The 19914-nt window shown below is 42.7% G+C and overlaps 2 protein-coding genes across 2 annotated transcripts in view; one reads left to right on the plus strand and one right to left on the minus strand.

The window, feature by feature from the left end:
- The window catches only part of LOC130873842 (phosphatidylinositol N-acetylglucosaminyltransferase subunit A-like), a 36640-nt gene that overhangs the window by 12000 nt on the left and 4726 nt on the right, over window positions 1-19914 (plus strand). The gene's annotated exons all lie outside the window — the stretch shown is intronic.
- The window catches only part of Ube4a (ubiquitination factor E4A), a 43164-nt gene that overhangs the window by 9002 nt on the left and 14248 nt on the right, over window positions 1-19914 (minus strand). Inside the window, exons 3-16 of the mRNA XM_057768832.1 lie at window positions 19095-19268; window positions 18167-18279; window positions 16370-16522; window positions 15347-15506; window positions 14590-14792; window positions 13484-13675; window positions 11696-12029; window positions 10549-10669; window positions 8222-8526; window positions 6881-7013; window positions 5297-5484; window positions 4367-4467; window positions 4156-4269; window positions 1749-1923 (exon numbers count right to left, since the gene is read on the minus strand). Coding sequence (XP_057624815.1) covers window positions 1749-1923; window positions 4156-4269; window positions 4367-4467; window positions 5297-5484; window positions 6881-7013; window positions 8222-8526; window positions 10549-10669; window positions 11696-12029; window positions 13484-13675; window positions 14590-14792; window positions 15347-15506; window positions 16370-16522; window positions 18167-18279; window positions 19095-19268 — 2466 coding nt within the window. The remainder of the gene's footprint in view (window positions 1-1748; window positions 1924-4155; window positions 4270-4366; window positions 4468-5296; window positions 5485-6880; window positions 7014-8221; window positions 8527-10548; window positions 10670-11695; window positions 12030-13483; window positions 13676-14589; window positions 14793-15346; window positions 15507-16369; window positions 16523-18166; window positions 18280-19094; window positions 19269-19914) is intronic.

Consider the following 19914-nt stretch of genomic DNA (forward strand, 5'->3'; position numbering starts at 1 on the left):
CGGATGCCTCATCCAGGAACACCACACTCACTTGTGTTCCAGACTTCCTGAATTCAGCATTCACTTTCTCATCCTTCCTCTTCTAATCTCCATCCTGTTTTCTTTCTGCTCCATTTTAATGGGGGAGTTTCTTGAGTTTATTGTTTTTAACCCTTTCATTGAATATTTAAAATTTACTTATTTATTTTAATGTATATTGGTGTTTTGCCTACATGTATGCCTGTGTCAGAGTGTCAGAAGCCCTGGAATTGGAGTTACAGACAGTCGTGAGCTACCATGTGGGTGCTGGGATTTGAACCCAGGTCCTCTGGAAGAGCAGCCAGTGCTCTTAACCACTGAGTCATCTCTCCAGTCCCTTAAACTTTTAAAGTCACATTTTCAATATTCAAAATCTTTTCCCTGTCCTTTGGGGCTTTTGTTCTTGGTTTTTGGCTGCCTTATCTTCTTTGATTTCCCTGACCTGATAAAGTTTTTTTTTTGGTTTTTCGAGACAGGGTTTCTCTGTGGTTTTGGAGCCTGTCCTGGAACTAGCTCTTGTAGACCAGGCTGGTCTCGAACTCACAGAGATCCGCCTGCCTCGATAAAAAAGTTTTTAAAAGAAGCTTTAAAAATATTTAAAATTGTAGTCAGGTGTGGTGGCGAATGCCTTAATCTCAGTACTTGGGAGGCAGAGGCAGGTGGATCTGTGAGTCTGAGACCAAGCTGGTCTGTAGAGTGAGTTCCAGGACATCTGGAACTACACAGAGAAACTCCATCTTGAAAACAATAAAACCAAACAACAACAAAGTCTTTAAAACCTTTATCTGTGTCTCTCATTAGAGAGTTTCTTTTCACTCCTGCTCACTGGCTGTCATATCACACTAAATTTTATCACTGAATGAAAACTATTTATTCTCCTCCCTTCCTCAATGGTTATTTGGCATAGGCTGTCACTAATAGCTCAGGCTGGCCTGGGACTCAAGAGTCCTTCTGTCTCCATCTCCAAAGAGGATGCCACACCATACGTAATTTATATGTATTTATATACAAAATCTTATAGTATGCATTTTACAAATATAGCACACTTTAATTTTGACTACCCATATTGTAAATGTTTAATAGCTACGTGTGGCAGGTGGTTACTGAACAGGGCACCGTTGCTCTAACGAGAATGGAAATAGTGTCTTTTTGAAATTTACTTCATTAACCAGGATGGACATACTTTTCAGAATAAATGTACACATACATGAACATATATAATGTACAGTGTATATGGCTCATGCATGTATGAATGTAGAGATTGAATTCAGGGCTTTGCGCTGACTAAGCATGTACTCTATCATTAAGCTACACTCGCAGCTCCGTCAAGGGAACAACTGTGTTACCACCTTATATTTTCTGCCATGTCAGTAATGGACCCCATCATTCTTTCTGAAGTTTCTCTGATTTGTTTTACTCTCAGATGTGGAAGTTACAGTCACCAGCGTCCAACTTTCTTTTGGACAGGGTCTCGTGTATCCCAAAGTGTCCTGGAACTTACTATGTAGATGAGGGTGACCTTGAATTTCTGATCCTCCTGCCTTAACATCCAAAGTGCTGGGATTACAGGTATGTGAGCTTCATGCAGGCTAGGCAAGCACTCTTTTATCTGAGCTACATCCCCAGTCCCAGAGTCTAACTCTTTTAACTTTTAGTTGGGCTGATTCCGTGAGTGAAACTGACCTTGATTCCTACATTTTTTTGGGGAAAGCAGACTGTCATGTTCTTACCTGATGTCAGAAAGGAAAGGGTACCAATTGTTTCATTGGACATGATGTTATGGAAACGTGCCAGCTGTCCAAACATCTGCAGGCCAGCCTCTTTCTCTCGGCGGGCTTCTGGTGTCAGACTCTCCCATTCTCCTCGGTCTTTCTCGATCTGCTGAATCTTTATCTTGCTCAAATACTATGGAAACCAGAAACGTGATACATCTGGTAAGAGAAATGCAATTGAAGGATCATGACATTTAAGAGGGCTTAATTAAAATCCAGTCAACTGGGCTTAGAGAGGTGGCTCAATGGTTATAAACTCTTGCTGCTCTTAGAGGATCAGGATTTGATTCCCAGCACTAACACTGTGGCTCATAACCACCTGTAACTCTAGTTCCAGGGGATCTGATGCCTTCTTCTGGCCTTCATGGGCACTGTATGCATTTGCATACATTCAAGCAAAACACTAATACACTTAAAAAAAAAAAATCTAGAGTGGGAGAAGTGGCTCAAAGGTTAAGAACTCTTAGCACTTATTCTTGCACATGGCAGCCACATTTACTGTAACTTAGCTCCAGGAGATGCAATGGTTTCTTCTAGCCTCCTGCATGCATATGGTGCACTTACATACATGTGAACAAAATACTCATACACATAAATCTTAGGACAAAATAAAACCCAGTCAACTAAGCTGGGAAAATCATATAAAGGTCCTGAGTCTTTGTCAATATAGGGCTAGAGCTTAAGAGCTTCAGCAGGGGTCAGTGGGTTCCGGCACTTGTTACCAAGGATGGCTGATGACCCGAGTTTGAACCCCAGAACCCTCTTGGTGAAAGGAGAAAACAGTCTCCCACAAGATGTCCTTTGACCACTATGTGTACACTATAGCAAGTGCACACACATGTACACACACACACAAATGTAAAATTAAATCTTAAAGAACTTTTGGAAAGAAAAAATAGTGTCCTCATATAGATTTGTCTCGGTTTGAGTAAACTGGTAGGCAATTGCCTGGGACCAAGATATTATCAGGAGAGCAAGGAGGACCAGCAGAGCAGCATAGAGAATCCAGGCAAAAACACCAGGCGCCCAAGAAAAAATGAATTCTTCCTAAAACGAAAACCAAAAAAACAAAACAACACAAAATCTTCAAAACTTGCTCACCAAAAAACAAAGTTCTATAAACATGCCTTGTGTCTAAAATTTCTTAGAATGTCATAATTATTAAAGTCCTCATCTCTCATCATCCTACTACAGCAGCAAACAATGTGTTACCTGATTTCACGAGGATGCCGTCTGTTTCACTCCCTGAATCACACTGTCCCTACGTATGATCTGTTTATCACAGGAACTGCTCTCATTTCCGCAGAGAACCTACCTTAAGTCTCAGAGTGAAGGATGATGAAAAGAGCAGGTCAGGTCCCTCTCACAAACCAAGCCCAAGTTACTTAGTGGATTATCAATGAGCGCTCCTGACTGTCCAGTATGCTACCCTCAAACTAAAGCTGTATCCTCTTCCTGGAGGTCACTGCCTGGTCATACTGATACTCCTGCCTCCACCAGGAGATCCTGCTTAGCTGCAGACTCAACAGAGAGCACACAGCTAAGCCTAGACTAAAACCTCCAAAACTATGAGCAAAAGCAATCCTTCCTTCTTTAGGTTGTTCCTCTTAGGTACTTTGTCATGGCTGAAAATCTGACAGTGACTAACCAAAATTAAGATCCTATGATTTCTTTTAACATTACCGGCCTGCTGGTGGTACACCTTAGTTTGACTTTACCACACTTTAAAAAACAATTTATGTGTATGTATGTATGCGCACCACAGGCATGCAGAAGTTTGTGGAGGTCAGAAGATGGATCCCCTGGAACTGGAGTTACGAGTAGCTGTGAGCTGCCATGTGGATGATGGGAATTTAACCCAGGTCCTCTGGAAGAGTAGCCAGTGCTCTTAACCACTGAGCCATTTCTCAGGCCCCAATACTACCTTTTAAATTATCAACCAAAGAACCACCCAAGCCCATGAAGCTTCAACAAAGATCCTTGATCTTGTCTCTAATGAAATGATAAACCTAGAAAGCTGTACAATGGCAAGCATGGGGCATACTATTACACATACACTTTTGGTGTGTGCGAATGTTCTAGAGCGAGGATTACTCTATTATAATTAAATGAGCAAAAGAATACATATACTCTCTGCCAGGTGTACTGGTTCATGTCTGCAATCTGAAAACTCTGGGAGGCTAAGGTGGAAGGATTCCTGTGGGTTTGAGGTCAGCTTAGGATAAAAAGAGAAAGAAAACTAAACACACACACCCCCCAAATCAAAACTACCCCCACCACCCCACTGCCACTAATGATGATTTGAAGCCTTTCTCACTGACACCACCACAGACGGTATAGGAACACATACAATTCTTTCTTTTACCTGTATAGCTTCATCCAAAAGGAAGATAGCATCATTCATTAATAGGTTAAGAAATCGGAGGAACAGTGGGGGATTCATAGCTTCTAAATTCTTAGAGGCATAGTCAGCCAAATCCTGTAAGACCCAGCCCAAGAAGAAGATAATTTAGTACCAAATCACAATTTTACTGAGGCTGACCTGAAGCAACTGGTTTCACAAAAACCCCTCTTACCTTAATGCTCTCCCGATAGCTCTCTGTCGCCCACATATACCTTAGGATGGGATACATAGGGCGGCGGTAATTAAACTTCTGTTCAAATTGATGGGGGTCCCCTGGAGTAAGGCAAGAATGAGAAATCAGCAAGGGTAGTCTACTAGAGAATGAGCAGGAGCTCATGCATATGCATTTTATTTACTGAATGTCAAGGCTGCTGCCAAAATCTTCCCGAGGAGTCCCCCCAGCCCATACCCTTTGTGGTGCCAGGGATAAAACATAAGCTATAGCTACAATTACCTGCATAAGATCACATCAACAAGACTAGTCAACATTCCAACACGCAGCACTAATTGGCTTAGTGGGTTGTAAATAAGAAGAGGTGAAAGGGGAAAGGAAACGTATAAGAGAACCAGGAGGAAGTGGGAGGGGAAGTTGGGGGTAGATACAACCAAACATCTTTTACATGTATGAAATTGTTAAAGGATAAATAAAGATATCCTATTAAAACACACACAACACAGAAAACATAGGCCTTGCACATATTAGGTAAGTGTGCTACCACTAAGCGACATCCCTAGACCTGGGTCCTAAGGCTCCATCTCAGGTCCTCATGTTTGCTGTGCTTGCCAACTGTATGTAGGTGGTACTTTTTCCCCATTTTTGTTGCCTTTTTTTCTGAGACAGAGCTGGTTCTACCTCTTTTAGTTGTATGATACAGACAAATAACTAAAACTTTTTGAGTTTCTATCCTCTCACATATAAAATGAGAACAATGTAGATAACCTTTCAGATAGACAAGTTAATGATATAGGAAAAATAAAGCACTCTGCATCAATACACAGTAAGTATTCAAGAAATGCTGGTTGACATTTCTGTGACATTCGAAAGTGATCAAGCTGTGAAACTTAATTCTTAGCTCTAGAGTTGGTCACATGACTTCTTTACCTGTAAATTCGATGTCCACAAAAACCTTGATTAGGGCTTCTGAAAGTTGGGGAGCATATGGAAAGTTGCAAAACACACGTTTCCGGTGAAACACACTGGACACCAAGGGATTTGGGGTCTGATCCAAGTGAGGCATCACTGCTTCCAAGACCTCTGCTAGTTTGGCCCTTAGGTGAGGATTCTTCATTCTGCAGAGAGCAAAAAGCAAGATGAGCAAGAGAACTTAATTTACCCAATGTGATTCTATTCTACACAAGGAGCCAGTATGTCCTATATCACTATTAGATATATAAAAATGTTTCCACTCAGCTGATGCAGGGTATGCCATTTAACACATTGTTTTGAGATGGTTTTACTATGTATGTTATGTAGTCTGGCTGTTCTGGAACTCCCTATGCAGACCAGGCTGGCCTTGAACTTGTGGCAATCTTCCTGTCTTTGTCTTCTGAGTGCTGGGATTACAGAAGGGTACTATTGTGCCTGCCCATTTGATTCTTTTTTTTTTGGTTTTTCGAGACAGGGTTTCTCTGTGGTTTTGGAGCCTGTCCTGGAACTAGCTCTGTAGACCAGGCTGGTCTCGAACTCACAGAGATCCGCCTGCCTCTGCCTCCCAACTGCTGGGATTAAAGGCGTGCGCCACCACCGCCCGGCCTGCCCATTTGATTCTTGAGGTGACAGCTTACCACGTACGAGGCAGCACTTCAGTTTCCATGTAAAGCATAGACATTCAATTTTCTTCTCTATATTAATGTACTATCTACTATGTACTCTTCTTTGACAGGTTCATTTTAAACAAATTTGCTGTCCCAAGCTTCTTTGGGCAAAGGTTAGGTTATAATCATCTGATAGCTGCCTGCCTGTGTGTCTAATCAATGCTTGCTGGCTTCTCCCTTCCCTTTGGGTCTGCATAAATATATATATTTATGGCTTCTATATAGTTTTCATTGATGTGCCTTAGAGAATTGTGGGCTTTCCTTTTTATTTTGCAGCAAATGTGCCCTTTTGTACATAAAAATTGTTTCCTTTGGCTTACATACATACCCCCCCCACACACACAAATCAGGAAAACAATTGTAAAACCCATAGTACCTGTTTCAGAGAGAAGGCTAGAAGTAACATGAACCTACGTTTACCACTTATCCAACTCAAGGTGCAGGAGCAAGCTTTGTTCACATAATTAGTAAAAGAATTTAGCTCTTGAGCCGGGCGGTGGTGGCGCACGCCTTTAATCCCAGCACTTGGGAGGCAGAGGCAGGCGGATCTCTGTGAGTTCGAGACCAGCCTGGTCTACAAGAGCTAGTTCCAGGACAGGCTCCAAAACCACAGAGAAACCCTGTCTCGAAAAACCAAAAAAAAAAAAAAAAAAAAAAAGAATTTAGCTCTTGGATCTTGGATGCCATCAGTACAGCCTCTGGTATTCACATTAACTATTTTAACCAGGGACTAGCAGTGGAATTCCCGCTAGGCACTTTATGTTCAGGTTCAAACTCTCTGTGGGCAGAGTCCTCTGCGTATTAAGTCTCACACAGCGGACGGGATGTTTTGTAGCTCTAACAGGGACGGGGCGAGCTTCCAGCCAATCACCTCTCTATGCTCCCAGTGAAGATGGTGATAAAGTTAAGGACATGCTCCAGGGAATCTGCTGACGTCTCCAAGATGTCCTCAGCAAAGCGCCGGAGGAAAACGAGGAAATCACCCAGGTTATCTGCAAAAAATTCTGAAAAAGATTTGCTGGAATTAGCCAAATATGTGTTCACTGGTCCCAAATGACATCCCAGTCCCTCCCTTCACATTAATAACAAAGGTTAAAAAAAAAAATCCAAGTCTTTTGTACCAAACTTTTATCACCATCTGAGTACTAGAGATGGTGATGAGTTACTAACGGGGATCTTTTACGTGTGTATCAAGCTTTATTTTTATCTGAGTAGATACATGAATAGAAGTGACACACATTATTGCTAACACTAGCATGCTGTGCCCCCAAAGCTCAGTCACAATTTAAGCCATGCTTTAGGTGTGGCTAGTTCCAGGAGGTGGCTGCAGCAAGGAGCTCCAGGATGGTCCTCCAAGCATCCTTCCCTTCTGGCACTCATACCTTGGCAAAGTCCTTTCTGCATTATTCTAGGCTAGGTGATACCCTGATGTGTACAGTAGAGTACATCATTTTCAAGGCTAGTTATCAAAGTCTGCAGCTTTCATTCTGATCACTTGTGCTGCCACACCATAAGTGGTACCAAGAGATGTGTGGGGCTACTGGCAAGCAGCCGAGGCCTGCTCACAACCACATGACTGGGCTGTAAGCGGATCCTCCAGCTCTTTGTTGAGTCCTCAGAATCCTGTGGCTCTGACTGACAGCTGGCCACAAGTGGTCCTGGATTTCTGATGCAGAGAGCTATGTGTGATAACGTTTGTTGTTTTAAACTGCTATGTTTGGGGGCTAAATTGTTACATAGCATGAGACCAGTACCGTATTCAAGAACATATAATTTGATTAGTGAACAACATCTACTGACCCCTCACTGACACTGACACACACACACACACACTCACACAATTTCCCTTCTGAGTTAACACACAAGAGGTACTTTGTTTTTTTATAAAAAAGCCCAGGGAGAGTTAGACAGACCAATTATAAGTTGAAAGACAAACAATATTAATGACAAAAACTGAGAGCTGTGAAACCCTGACTACAGCTTCTCTTCTGAAGGCTATTTCTACTGTCATGGCAGTGGAGACACAGACCAGAAGCAACCACTAGTGCCCCATGCTTTGGTCAGGAGATGATATTTGTAAGTTTGAGTGCTTCCTCTAACAACAATGGAATGATAACTAAGGATGAGTACTTTGAGAATTAAGCTTCCAAGGTGACCCAGTTAAAACTTAGGTGGCTATTAATAGGATGTTCCCAAGGGACAGGCTGCTTACCTGGCACATAAGCCAAAGAGCTGTAGCCATCTGGCAAAGGAAAACTTAGCTCTATTGGCTGTGAGCCCTCATTGCCTACAGCCAGTTGAACCAGCAGAACAGCCATGGACACCTGCAAATTCAGGCAGTTTTGCAGCATCTGTGGCTCAGTCATAGCAGTCTTGGTAGAAAGATAGATGGTCATCAGGCGTTCGAACTGCTCACGGAGATTGTCAGCAGCAGGGCTAGAACTCTGCTGAGCATCCCGCCAGGCAACCTGCAGCCGATGCAGATTTTGGTTGATTTTTACCATCTGATCATGCAACCTGCCCCCAAGAAAGCAGAAGAGACCAGGTCAGGGAGGCTTGTGTGGGGCAGTGTAGTACAGACTACACTGGAAAGCAAATCCTCATCTGGTTATTCTAATATTCTAAGGTTGTAGAAAGTTGTAGGTACAATGACACAGAGGCACTCACAAAAGTCACTGACTGGACGAAGCAAGGTGCAGTGCTCTGGGAAAATGCTGCCATGTACTCAACAAGTGTGAAGCTAATTAGGAAGAGTTAGTTAGCAGCCTCTGAATGAGCAGGTGAGTGGTTATTACTGAAGACATTCACTTTAATGAGACAGAGTATCAATAGCCCAGCACAAGCTTTAAGGACACAGGTGGGGCCAGCAGATGATCTTTGCACAGTTAGAAAACTGAGCAGACAAAAAAAGAAAAAAAAGAAAAAAAGGCTTGATTACAACGACCATACATAAAGCTCCCATCACATGAAAGGAAGACTAGAACTAAAAGCTGCTGCTAGCTCTTTCCACATCTACAGTCCTAAATCACTCCCTTGGTTCTTTTGTAGCTGTTTATTAAATTTTGATTTTTCAAGACATGATTTTTTCTGTGTATCTCTGGCCATTCTGGAACTCACTCTTTAGACCAGGCTGGTCTCAAATTTAGAGATCTGCCTGCTTCTGTCTCCGAAGTGCTGGTATTAAAGGTATGTGCCCCCGCCCAACTTTGTTCTTGTGTACAGTGACTAGGGTTACTGACGGGGAATCTGGATGCCAGGCATCTAGTCTGAATCTGGATGGTAAAGTAGATCAAGCACATGCTGAACTTCTGTTACCACATTTAAAATGCCAATAACAGATTAACAAAACTGTCAATTTTTCAATTTTTTTCCCAGTAATTTGCTGCTGGAGTTTTTTTTTTTTTTTTTTTTAAAGCCTTACATTAAGTATCCTGAGAAGGCATTTAAAAAAATTGGTATTCCAGGCCAGGCATGTGATGTAGGCCTTTAATCTCAGCACCTGGAAGGCAGAGGCAGGTGGATCTCTGAATTTGAGGCCAGCCTGGTCTACAGAGTGAGTTCCAGAATGGCCAGGGCTACATAGAGAAACTCTGTCATGAAAATCAAACATACATACAAACAAAAATCAGTATTACTGAGATCTAGAGATCAGTAGGTAAAGGGCTTTTACTGCAAGCAGGAGGACCTAAGCTTAGACCCCCAGGACCCACGCACACGCTGGGTCAGGTGGTGTCCTCCTGCAGTCCTAATGCTGGGGACACAGAGACAGGAGGATCCCTGAAGTCTTGCTGAGTCAGGGAGCTCCAGGGCCAATGAAAGATTGCTTTTCAAAAGAGATGGTGAGGAGTGACCGAGACAGTCACCTGACACCGACCTCAGCTTCTACACCACATATGAGCATGTGTATCCTGTCCCCCCCACAAGTAAAAACAAAAGCAGTATTCATAATACTCTTTCTATAGATCAAAAATATGAGTGAGTTATTAGCCCCCCCCCCTTATGCTGGCAATCATTCTCAGCTAAATAAGAAGGGAAAGACATGTAGCTGGCTTGCTAGAAATGGACCCTTTTGGAACTTGTACACACAGGTTTGAACCTTCCCATTTTTTAGGATCCTTTCTCTTAGGCTCACAGCTCTCTTATGGGTATATTGGTCTTACTGGAACCCCTTCTCATCATTCTCAAGTTTTTTCAGTTTTGTCTATTGGTCTTTTGGCATCAGAGGTAATGAGAATTCAAGAGTAGAGAGTGAAATGTAAAATGAAAATTATTTGATTTTCCTAGATAATATCAAAAAGATAGGGATTGAAAATTTGGCAAGATGTGGAGGAAAATATTAGCATGTTGTTGATTTTAAAAATAGATAAAAACTTAAGTAATCTGTACCAAGTAGCCTCATGTAAATGTAAACAATGCATGAGTTCTTTCCTTATGATATCCTAACGTGAGTCTTTAGACTCACTTTCAACCTTTGAGCCGTCAACACAGCTAACTAGTTCTTCACAAACTGTTCTTTCCCAATGCCATCAAAGGAGTTACCTGTGAAATCCCAAGTACAAGGTATACTCTGTCAGGGCCAGGTTCTCCGTCACAAGGTTATAGCTCTGAGGGAACACGGGTTCCTGCACAGCTGGGATCAAACAGGTCTCTTTGTCCAAACCTTGAAGAAGTGAAATGAATGGTGATGGCTTGACACACACCTGCCTTGGTCTTCAGGCTCCCTTTACTCTTGCTCAGCCTCCATATTGCTACAATGCTATCTTCCTTACAATGCATCCCCAACTATTTCCCTGTCTGAAAACACTTTCTGGCTTCTTGCTGTCAACAGAAATCATTAATCTCTGTTGAACCAATGAAATCAGCAAAAACTGAAATGAGAGATAATATTGTAACTTTTCCCCAATTGATAGGCAATGGACCATTTCCAGTTAATCTGTTTTCTGTGTTCAAGCGGAGTTACTTTTGTGCTGATATTGGTTTTATAATTGTAAGAGGATTTAAAAAAAAAATAGAAGGAAATCCATCAAAAATGAGGAGAGATTTGTTCTGATAGAATCAGGGCTGAGTCATTGTCTTTTTCACTTCTCCGTATTATTCAAATTCTTTCAACCTGATGTCAACTTTCTTCCTTCCCATCTCCTACTCTTCACCCCCTTGCTCTAACTACACGGGACTTCTTACTATTCCTCAATAAAGACCTTCCAGCTTTTTTTTTTTCTAGACAGCTTCAAATTCAGAGATCCACCTGCCTCTGCTTCTCAAGGGCTCAGTGCTATCATGCCCCACTGCTCTTTGCTTGGTAAACTCTACTTGTCTTTCAAGACTCAGCCATGAAGAAGACCCCAGCTTCTGCAGAGCTGGGCCCTCACTCCTTCCTGCACTGCTGCCACTGTGTCAACCTGTCTGCCCTTTTCTGCCCTGAGTTAGAAAACGACGGCAGCAGAGCTCTACTGGATTTCTATAGGATGAGGGGTGAATATCCAAGGTTGTCAAACCAGACAGAAGGTCTCACCAAGGCCTAACATTTAAAAGATGATGGTTGTTTTTGAAAATCCACATTTCAAATCATTCTCCATTTGTGCCTTGTCTGTTTTGATCAAGAGGCACTTTCTCAAAGGCTAAAGGAGCAAATGCTTTATATGTGACACACACATTCACTGTTTTGAAAGCCCAGTTCCCCGCCTACCTCTCATGTGTACATTTTTAATTTTTCGTTCTTCATCATTCAACTCCTTCAGGACACAGTATGAGGGATTAAAAGTGAGGAGCCGAGAGGATCTGGGTTTGCAGAATGGCTGGCACAGCTTCAGAAGAGCAGCACCCAGATTCAGAAAGAAGGCATCTGAGGCATACATTTGGAAGAAGATTTCGGGCATCTGATTGGCCCAGATCTTGGTGCGGCCTGCATTTGCATGCAAACAGTTTCCAAGCCAGAACAAGATACAGTGCTTGGTTTCTGGAGAGAGCTGGAGCAAGTTCTTCAGCATCTGGTAGATCTTTTCATGGAACTGAGCCATGAACTGTTTAACCAGAAAACACAACCACAGAACATTCCAATTTCACAATCCTGGTATTTTCTTTCTTTTTTATTTTTTAACTCCTAAACCCTGGCAAATACAAGTTTTTAAAAATATGCTAATCTTAATCTCTCCCTTCACTTTTTTGCACCTTATTCCCTGATTCTGATTATTAAAAATACATGTATTTCTGGGTACTTATGAGACATTTTCTGGTCAGCTGCCAAATTGTAGAGAGTTTAATAGGTTTTACCGTCAGGATTTTTCTGTAAGTGTTAAGGGTAAATTCTCTGGCTCTGTTTGACATAGTTCTCATAGCGGCTACTCAACTCTACCACTGCAAAATGAAACTGAGCCATAAACAATACAAACAGACATGGGTATAGTCAATAAATACTTTTGAATTTTTACATGTATTTAGTGTTAATGTATTAGTATGTGGGAGGGACAAGCTATCGAGCATCATGTGTGAGGGTATTTGGGAACAGGTTCTCTGTTTCTACTATATGGGTCCTGGGGACCACACTCAAATCATCAGGCTGGATGACAAGCATTTTTACCTACTGAACCATTTATTTTATTGGTCCCAGTGAATTGTTCTTTACAAAAAACAAAACAAAAAATCATGGGCAGTAGGATTTGGCTACTGCTGGAGTCTGCTAACACTATTTGACAGCACTGTGATGATTAAATAGGAAATGGGACACTTAAACTGTGCCCTTGTTAGTCACCTAATGCCCCACAGTTGGGTTTTAGGTTTTATGTTAAGGGGCCTATACATTAAGAGAAGAATAAGGGACAAAGAGATTATAAGATGGGATTTAGTCAGAAGGTTTCATTAGCTAAGTGACAATAAGTATCTTGGCAAGAAGGGCAAGGACTGAGGGGGATGTGACAGTACTGTCACACACAGCAGGTTCTATATAATCTTCAAGTTTATTCTCTCCCAACACCAAAGTCCATTCTCTCCTCATAGTGAAGGATATGAAGAAGGTGATTTCTTTTTCTGCTTTTGTTTTTTGTGACATGGTTTCTCTGTGTAACAGCTCTGGCTATCCTAGAACTCACTCTGTAGACTAGGCTGGTCTTAAACTCACTGAGGCCTACCTGCCTCTGCCTCCTAAGTGCTGGGATTAAAGGCATGCACCGGGGGCAATTTCTTTGCTTCCTTCCTTTATTTTGAGATAGGCTCTCCTATAGTACAGGTTTGTCTGGTACTGGCTATTTAGTGCAGGACGGTCCTGAACTCCCAGTCCCGACTCTATTTCATAAGTGCTAGGATTACACGCCACCCCATCCCTCCCAATAAGAGGGCAATTTCGTTGTGTTACTATAACAAAAGCCAATCAGACCAATTTGCTTTCCCAAAGAGGCTGAAGCAGCTTTTCCCTACATGGTTCCTGAAGAAATGCTCATCTCAAATCAGGGGGCTGTGACACCCTGGAAAACAGTTCCACCTGATGAATGTTGGCCTCCTGAACTTTGATCTCCTGAGGACTGGAACGAGATGGATTCAGAAAGTAGCCATGATTTTCTACCACACCCGGCGTCTTTAGCAAGCACGAGATATTCAGAATTACTCCCAGCAGGGTCTTCTGATACATCTGCCCATTGCTAGGGTCCTTGGGCTGAATGTATTCTAAAAAAACCTGTAGAAAAGAATAAAAATGACTTATCCATCTGTATGGTGAAATGAAGGGGATGAGATGCAATACAACCAACCCACATATATACAACAGAACACACACACACCTCTCTTTCTTTAAAGATTTGTCTTTTATGTATATGAGTATCCTATGTGCATGTATGCATGAGTGACAGAAGAGACCATCAGATCCCATTGTCAATGACTGTGAGCCTCCTTGTGGTTGCTGGAAATTGAACTCAGGACCTCTGGAAGAGCAACCTGTGCACTTAGCTGCAGAGCCATCTCTCCAGTTCCTCTTTTTTCTTCTGGTTTTGTTTTTTTCAAGTTAGGGTTTCTCTGTGTAGCCTTGGTTGCCCAGGAAACTGATCTATAGACCAGTCTGGCCTCAAACTTGGAGATCCACTTGCTTCTGTCTCCTGAGTGCTGGGATTAAAGGGATGTGCCACAACTATCTGGCTTTCTTTTTCCTTTTCCTTTTTCTTTTTAAAGGCCAGGTTTTATGAAATCCAGGTCAGTCTCAAATAATAAGAAAACAATTTAAACATGTATTTGTGTGTCTGTGTGTGCATCCCATGGACACAGTGTGGAGGCGAGAGGACAACTTGTGTGTTGAGTTAGTTCTCTCCTTTCTTCTTCTACCATGTGCGTTCTGGGAATCAAATTTAGGTCTTCAGGCTTTGTAGCAAGCCCCTTTACCCACTGAGCCATTTCACCAGGCCTCTCCTCAGGGCCCCAAGTTCACAGAGTAGCTGAGAATAACACTGATCCTCCCGCCTCCACTTTCCAAGTGCTTGGATTCTAGGCACATGACACTATACCTGGCTTTCTATAGACAATGCTCTAGTGTCATCAGGGCAGGAAGCATCAAGTACTAAGTAGTCAGGACCATGAGCATATGGTGCCTTTGAGACCTACCTTGGCCATATCCTTTTGCCTAGTGAAATAGAGAAGAATATCCAGATACGCATACAGTAGGATCTGGCAGAGCTCCAGATCTTTTATTCGGCCTAGTAAAATATCAAACACTGGAATCATGACTTCAGGAAACGTTCGAACTTCCTCATCCAACAGCAAGGCTTCAATGACCTCCTCTAAAAACTCAGTTACATCTTCAAAATCTAACAGGAGACAGACGAGAAAGGAAGGAGACCATGTCAATTTTTATGTCTTCACACATGTTTCATGTTCTCTCTGTCAGTCTATCTCTGTTGTGGTGTAGGAACTGAACCAAAGACCCGGTGAATGCTGGACAGCTGTTCCACCAGTGCGTGACCAATGAGCTATATGCCCACTTCAAGCACTGGCTCTTTATGAGTTATTTACTCTCATTTACATGTGTGGGTGTTTTGCCTGCATGTATGCCTGTGAACCAAGTGCATGCAGTGCTCATGGAGGCCAGAAGAGGACAGCGGATCTGCCTGGAACTGGAGCTAACATAGAATTGTGAGCCACCATGTGGATGCTGGGAATTGAAGCAGGGTCCCCTGGAAAAGCAGCTAGAAGTGCTCTTAACTTCTGAGCCACCTCTCCAGAATTCTGCTGGTAATGAGGCCTAAAGACCAAGATATAAGCTATCTTCCTTAATTTCTGTCAGAATCATAATGGCTCTGAGACTAAAACCACTAGAGGAGTTTCAAATGTAGATGGTTAAAGACCTTGCTTCTATACTCACGGGCTCCCTGAATGGCTTCTAACATCAAATCTACCAGTTGCTCATGGATGTTTTGGTCAACATAGATCTCTGGAGTGAGGAGAACTGTTCGCGTGTTGGACACAGTGAGGTTCCTGCACTGCACTGCAAAGGGGAGCAGGTTTTCTGGAACTTTGGTAATCTACAACAAAGAGAGAAAAGCACAGTTTTATAACATGCAGCAAGGGTGGGTATAGTAAATAGGGTGCAAAAACATCACATCCCGAAAAGAAACCAGTATTGGTTTCTTTTCCTTTCTTTCTTCCTTTCCTTTCCTTCCTTTCTTCTCTCGCTCTCTCCCTCTCCCTCCCCCCCTTCTCTCTCTCTTGTATAGGGTTTCTCTGTGTAACCCCGGTTGTCCTGGAACTCACTCTGTAGTCAGGAGAACCGCCTGACTCTGCCTGCCTGGGATTAAAGGCACGTACCACTACTGCCTGGCAGTATTGGTTTCTTGAGGACTGAAAATTCATGATTCATGACAGACTTTGTTCTTTGGGTTAAAAGGTCACTTGATAGAATTCTAATCCTGAAGATGTCAAGCTCAGCCCAATTCAATATTTTCATCTCACTGGAAATGCTGTTAACAAATTTGGGTTTTGCTTGATTTGCATTGTTTTATTTTGGTCTCACTATGTAGTGTAGGCTGGCCTTTTGAATTTGCAGCAATTTTTGTGGTGTGTTGAAGCTCATGAGTGCTGGAATTACACAGGCATGTGCCACCACACCTGACTGATCTGGTGTTTAGTCTTTCCTAAGTGTGTGATTTCTAAAGAGGTAGATATAGAGAAGAAGGGACTGGCTTAACCGGGAAGAGAGATGAACCTCAAGTCACAGAGAGGAGACTAAGGTTTATGGCAATCTCATAGTGCTACAAACACTAAGCTGCAGACACACCATGAGACATACATATATACCATGACATGAAAGACACTGACCCAACTCCCACTTACATGCCAAAGCTACTCAAGAGGATGATCTAAAACTCCATGGGACTTATTCCTTTACCTCTTCCTTGGCTCTTTGGAAACAGGAGTAAAGGTAACAAAAGATGTGCCTCTCCCCAGCATCCCTATCAGCAGAGAGATTTAACGTCGAAGAAGAAGTCATGCTGATCAAGTGGTTTCCTGGATCTTGAAGCAATAACCGAGCAAAGATGGCCTATCAACAAAAATAAACAAAAATATTAATCTATTGCAATGTAAATCCAGAACACTAGGATATAAAAAGTTTGATACATGCTTTGGCAAGAATCAGACGTAGTTCAGAATAAAGGGGGAGGGTAGGTTTCAATATCTAATTATCCTAAAAATGTTAGGACCTAATTATATACATAGTTATTATAAAGTAGGACTCAAGTGTCTGGGATAGTCACAGCCAAAAGTCACTTGTTGAATGGTGTTAAGAATCAGTGTTGAAGGGCTGGAGACATGGCTCAGTGGTTAAGAACACTGACTGTTCTTCCAGAGGACCAGTGTTCAGCACGTACATATGTGGGAGCTCACAACTGACTCTACAGTTCCAGAGGACCTGACTGACACCCTTACACAGGTCAGACACCGATGCACATAAAAATAATTAAATTTTAAAAACTAATCACTGACAAAACATGCAATCTACTTTTCTGTGATTGTTGGGCTTAGAGACACTTTAAATGTGAAAGTTAAGTGCCAAGTTATCAGTCTTTCCTCTCAATTTTTTTTTTGAGACAGGGTTTCTCTGTGTAGCCTCTCTGAGAACTGACTTGCTCTGCAGACCACTCAATCTTTAAACTTTTTAAAAAAATTATGTGTATGTGTTGTGTCTGTATGGGTATGTGCACATGCCTATAGGTGCTCATGGCAGCCAGAGGCATTGGTTCCCCCGGAACTGGAGTTACAGGCGGCTATGAGCAATATGACGTGGGTGCTAGGAATTGAACTTGGGTTCTCTGTAGCAGGATATGCTCTTAATAGCTGAGCCCTCTCTCTAGGCTCTTTATTTTGTTTTTTAAAACAGGGTTTCTCAAGTAACCCTGGCTGTCCTGGAACTCATTATGTAGACCAGGTTGGTTGTGAATTCACAGAGCTCTGCTTGCCTCTGACTCCCAATACTGGTATTAAAAGTATCTGCCACCATGCCCAGCTGGTAATCAGGTTTTCAAAGGTACAGTACACTTATTAGGGCTCTGGCACCCTGGGAAACAGTTACGGCTTTCTGTCCTTGATCTCCTGAGGGCTGGAAAGAGGCCAGAGGACACTGGGTGTCCTTTTCTCTTCCTCTCCACCTTATTCCTTCGAGCTCACTAAACCTGGAGCTCACCACTCTTCAGCTAGCTGGAAGGTCAGCCAGTTCCCAGGCCCTCTTCGCTCCCTCTCATTTGTTGTCCCATATGGACACAGCTAACTTCATGTGGGGCTGGAGAACCAAACTTGCTGGTGAGCCATCTCCCCAACCTGATTTTCATGTTTTTTTTTTTTTTTTTGAAAGTGTGTGAGAAAGAGATGGGCTTATCTTAGGAACTTAAGAGTCTAATGGGAGTGATAGGGGAGGTTCAATAACAAGCCATTAGAGACAGTGACAGTTCCCATAAGAAGTATAAGAAGTGGATAAGGAACTCAGAGGAGGGAATGAACAACTCTTTTCTGGCAACTTTGATGGTATTTTAACTGGTTCTTAAACAATGGGTGGATTTGGATGTGTGGGCAGAGAGGAACACCACACACAATAGGAAGAGGTGGAACCAAGCCAAGTAGTGTCTGGAGAATGAACAGGATCTAGCAGCATGGCTGTGGTTTGCTGAGGGCACACAATCAGAAATGGTACCTGCTCGACATTGCTCATATCAAGCCAGTCTTGATCTTCCAGCTCTACTGCCATTTCTTCCAAATACACACAGCGGCTGGGGATGCCATTCCCGCTTTTCAAGTTTGGGTCACCTGTGAAACAGTTTTAATCTGATGGGTTAAGGGTAGTGTTCCTGTCCTCATGACACTGTTTTGTTTTGTTTTGCCTCTTTGAGACAGGGTCTTGCTATGCTGCCTAGGCTGGTCCTTAACTTTTAGGCTCAAGTAGTCCCTCCTGCCTCAAGCTCCCCAGCAGTGGAGACTAAAGGCATGTACAGCTGTGCTCAGCTTCCAGCAAATGACCTTGATAGCAAGTCTCCTGAATTCACTACAGTGATCGATACACAAAGGAGCTACACAGCATACTCTTATGGACCCTCAGTATGACATTTAGGAAGAAAATTCCAGATACTAGCATTAACTTTAGGGTTAAATTACAGACAGGGCACAGAGGTAAAACACATCTGGACTTCTCAGCATCCATGGAAGAAGAAAACGGGTTTAGCTACTCTTTCTACTTCCTTTTAAAGGTAGTACAGACATGTAGTCACACACCCCAGTAAGCACCAAAATGGCAACAGAAGTTAGATCTGTAGAAATACCGTTTGTTTTTTTGAGACAGGTCTTCCTTGTGTAGCCCTGGCTGTCCTGGAACTCACGCTGTAGACCAGGCTGGCCTTGAACTCAGATTCACCTGCCTCTGCCTTGCAAGTGTTGGGATGAAAGGTTGTGCCACTACCTCTTGGCTGTTTTTTTAAAAAAACTTACTAAACTAAACCCTGTGCTCCAGGGAGGACGGGGAGGTTTTAACCATTAGACAGCAATTTCCTAAGAGCCAAAGCAGTCCCTGGACCAAGCCAAAAGGGAAGAAGAGACTACCCATTGGTGGGTGCAAGTCCGCCACTCACTGTTGTCCAGGGTAATGAGGAAGATCCTTTGGATCATGTGATTGATGTTGAGTTGCTCACATATTTCTTGCTGTGACCGGAAGGAGCGGCTAATCTCAGACACAGAGTAGTCAAATTCATCCAGGCTCTCCGACACACTATTATCCGAATCATCTGGGCTTGCTGGGAGCTCATCTGCCAGAACACGTAAGCTGTTACACAGTAGGCTCCTCCCTTAGGACAAACACACTGCCAGAACAACTGCAGGTGTGAAACATTCATCTCACTAGGGAGCAACTCAAGCCAGGCAAGTTGAGTGTAGACTTCTGAAATTGGCCTTCTATACAGTAAGCTTTGTTTCTTCTACCCATAATTGGACCCCACTCTGCCAAAATCAGCAACATTATCCAACATTTTTACAGAAAAAAATAATTATCAAATAGATCAAATGACAGTAATTATTTTAAATGTATGGCCTTTCCTTGGAGAATACATTTGTTCTGGTAATTTTACACTCCGGAATATATCCTGTAGAAGGGCTTGTCCAATTGGTACCTTCTAGATTGCTGCTTAATTCTGCAGTGCTCCAGACTCTTGTGCTAGCGTTCATTACCACTGTTTTTTGTTTAAAGAATCGTTATGCTTTCCAGCTGCCTTTCCTCGTCTCTTTGATATTTATTTTTGTGTGTGGGAATGTGTCAGTGTGCACCTGGAGGCCAGAGGCGGTCTGTAGCAACTAGTTTTCTCCTCCTAGATGGGTCGTGGGGACTGAACTCAGGTCATCAGACAAGGTGGCAGGACCTTTATCTGCTGAGCCATCTCACTGGGATTATTTTTTAAT

Source organism: Chionomys nivalis, chromosome 4 (assembly GCF_950005125.1).
Source record: "Chionomys nivalis chromosome 4, mChiNiv1.1, whole genome shotgun sequence".
NCBI classification, from domain to species: Eukaryota; Metazoa; Chordata; class Mammalia; order Rodentia; family Cricetidae; genus Chionomys; species Chionomys nivalis.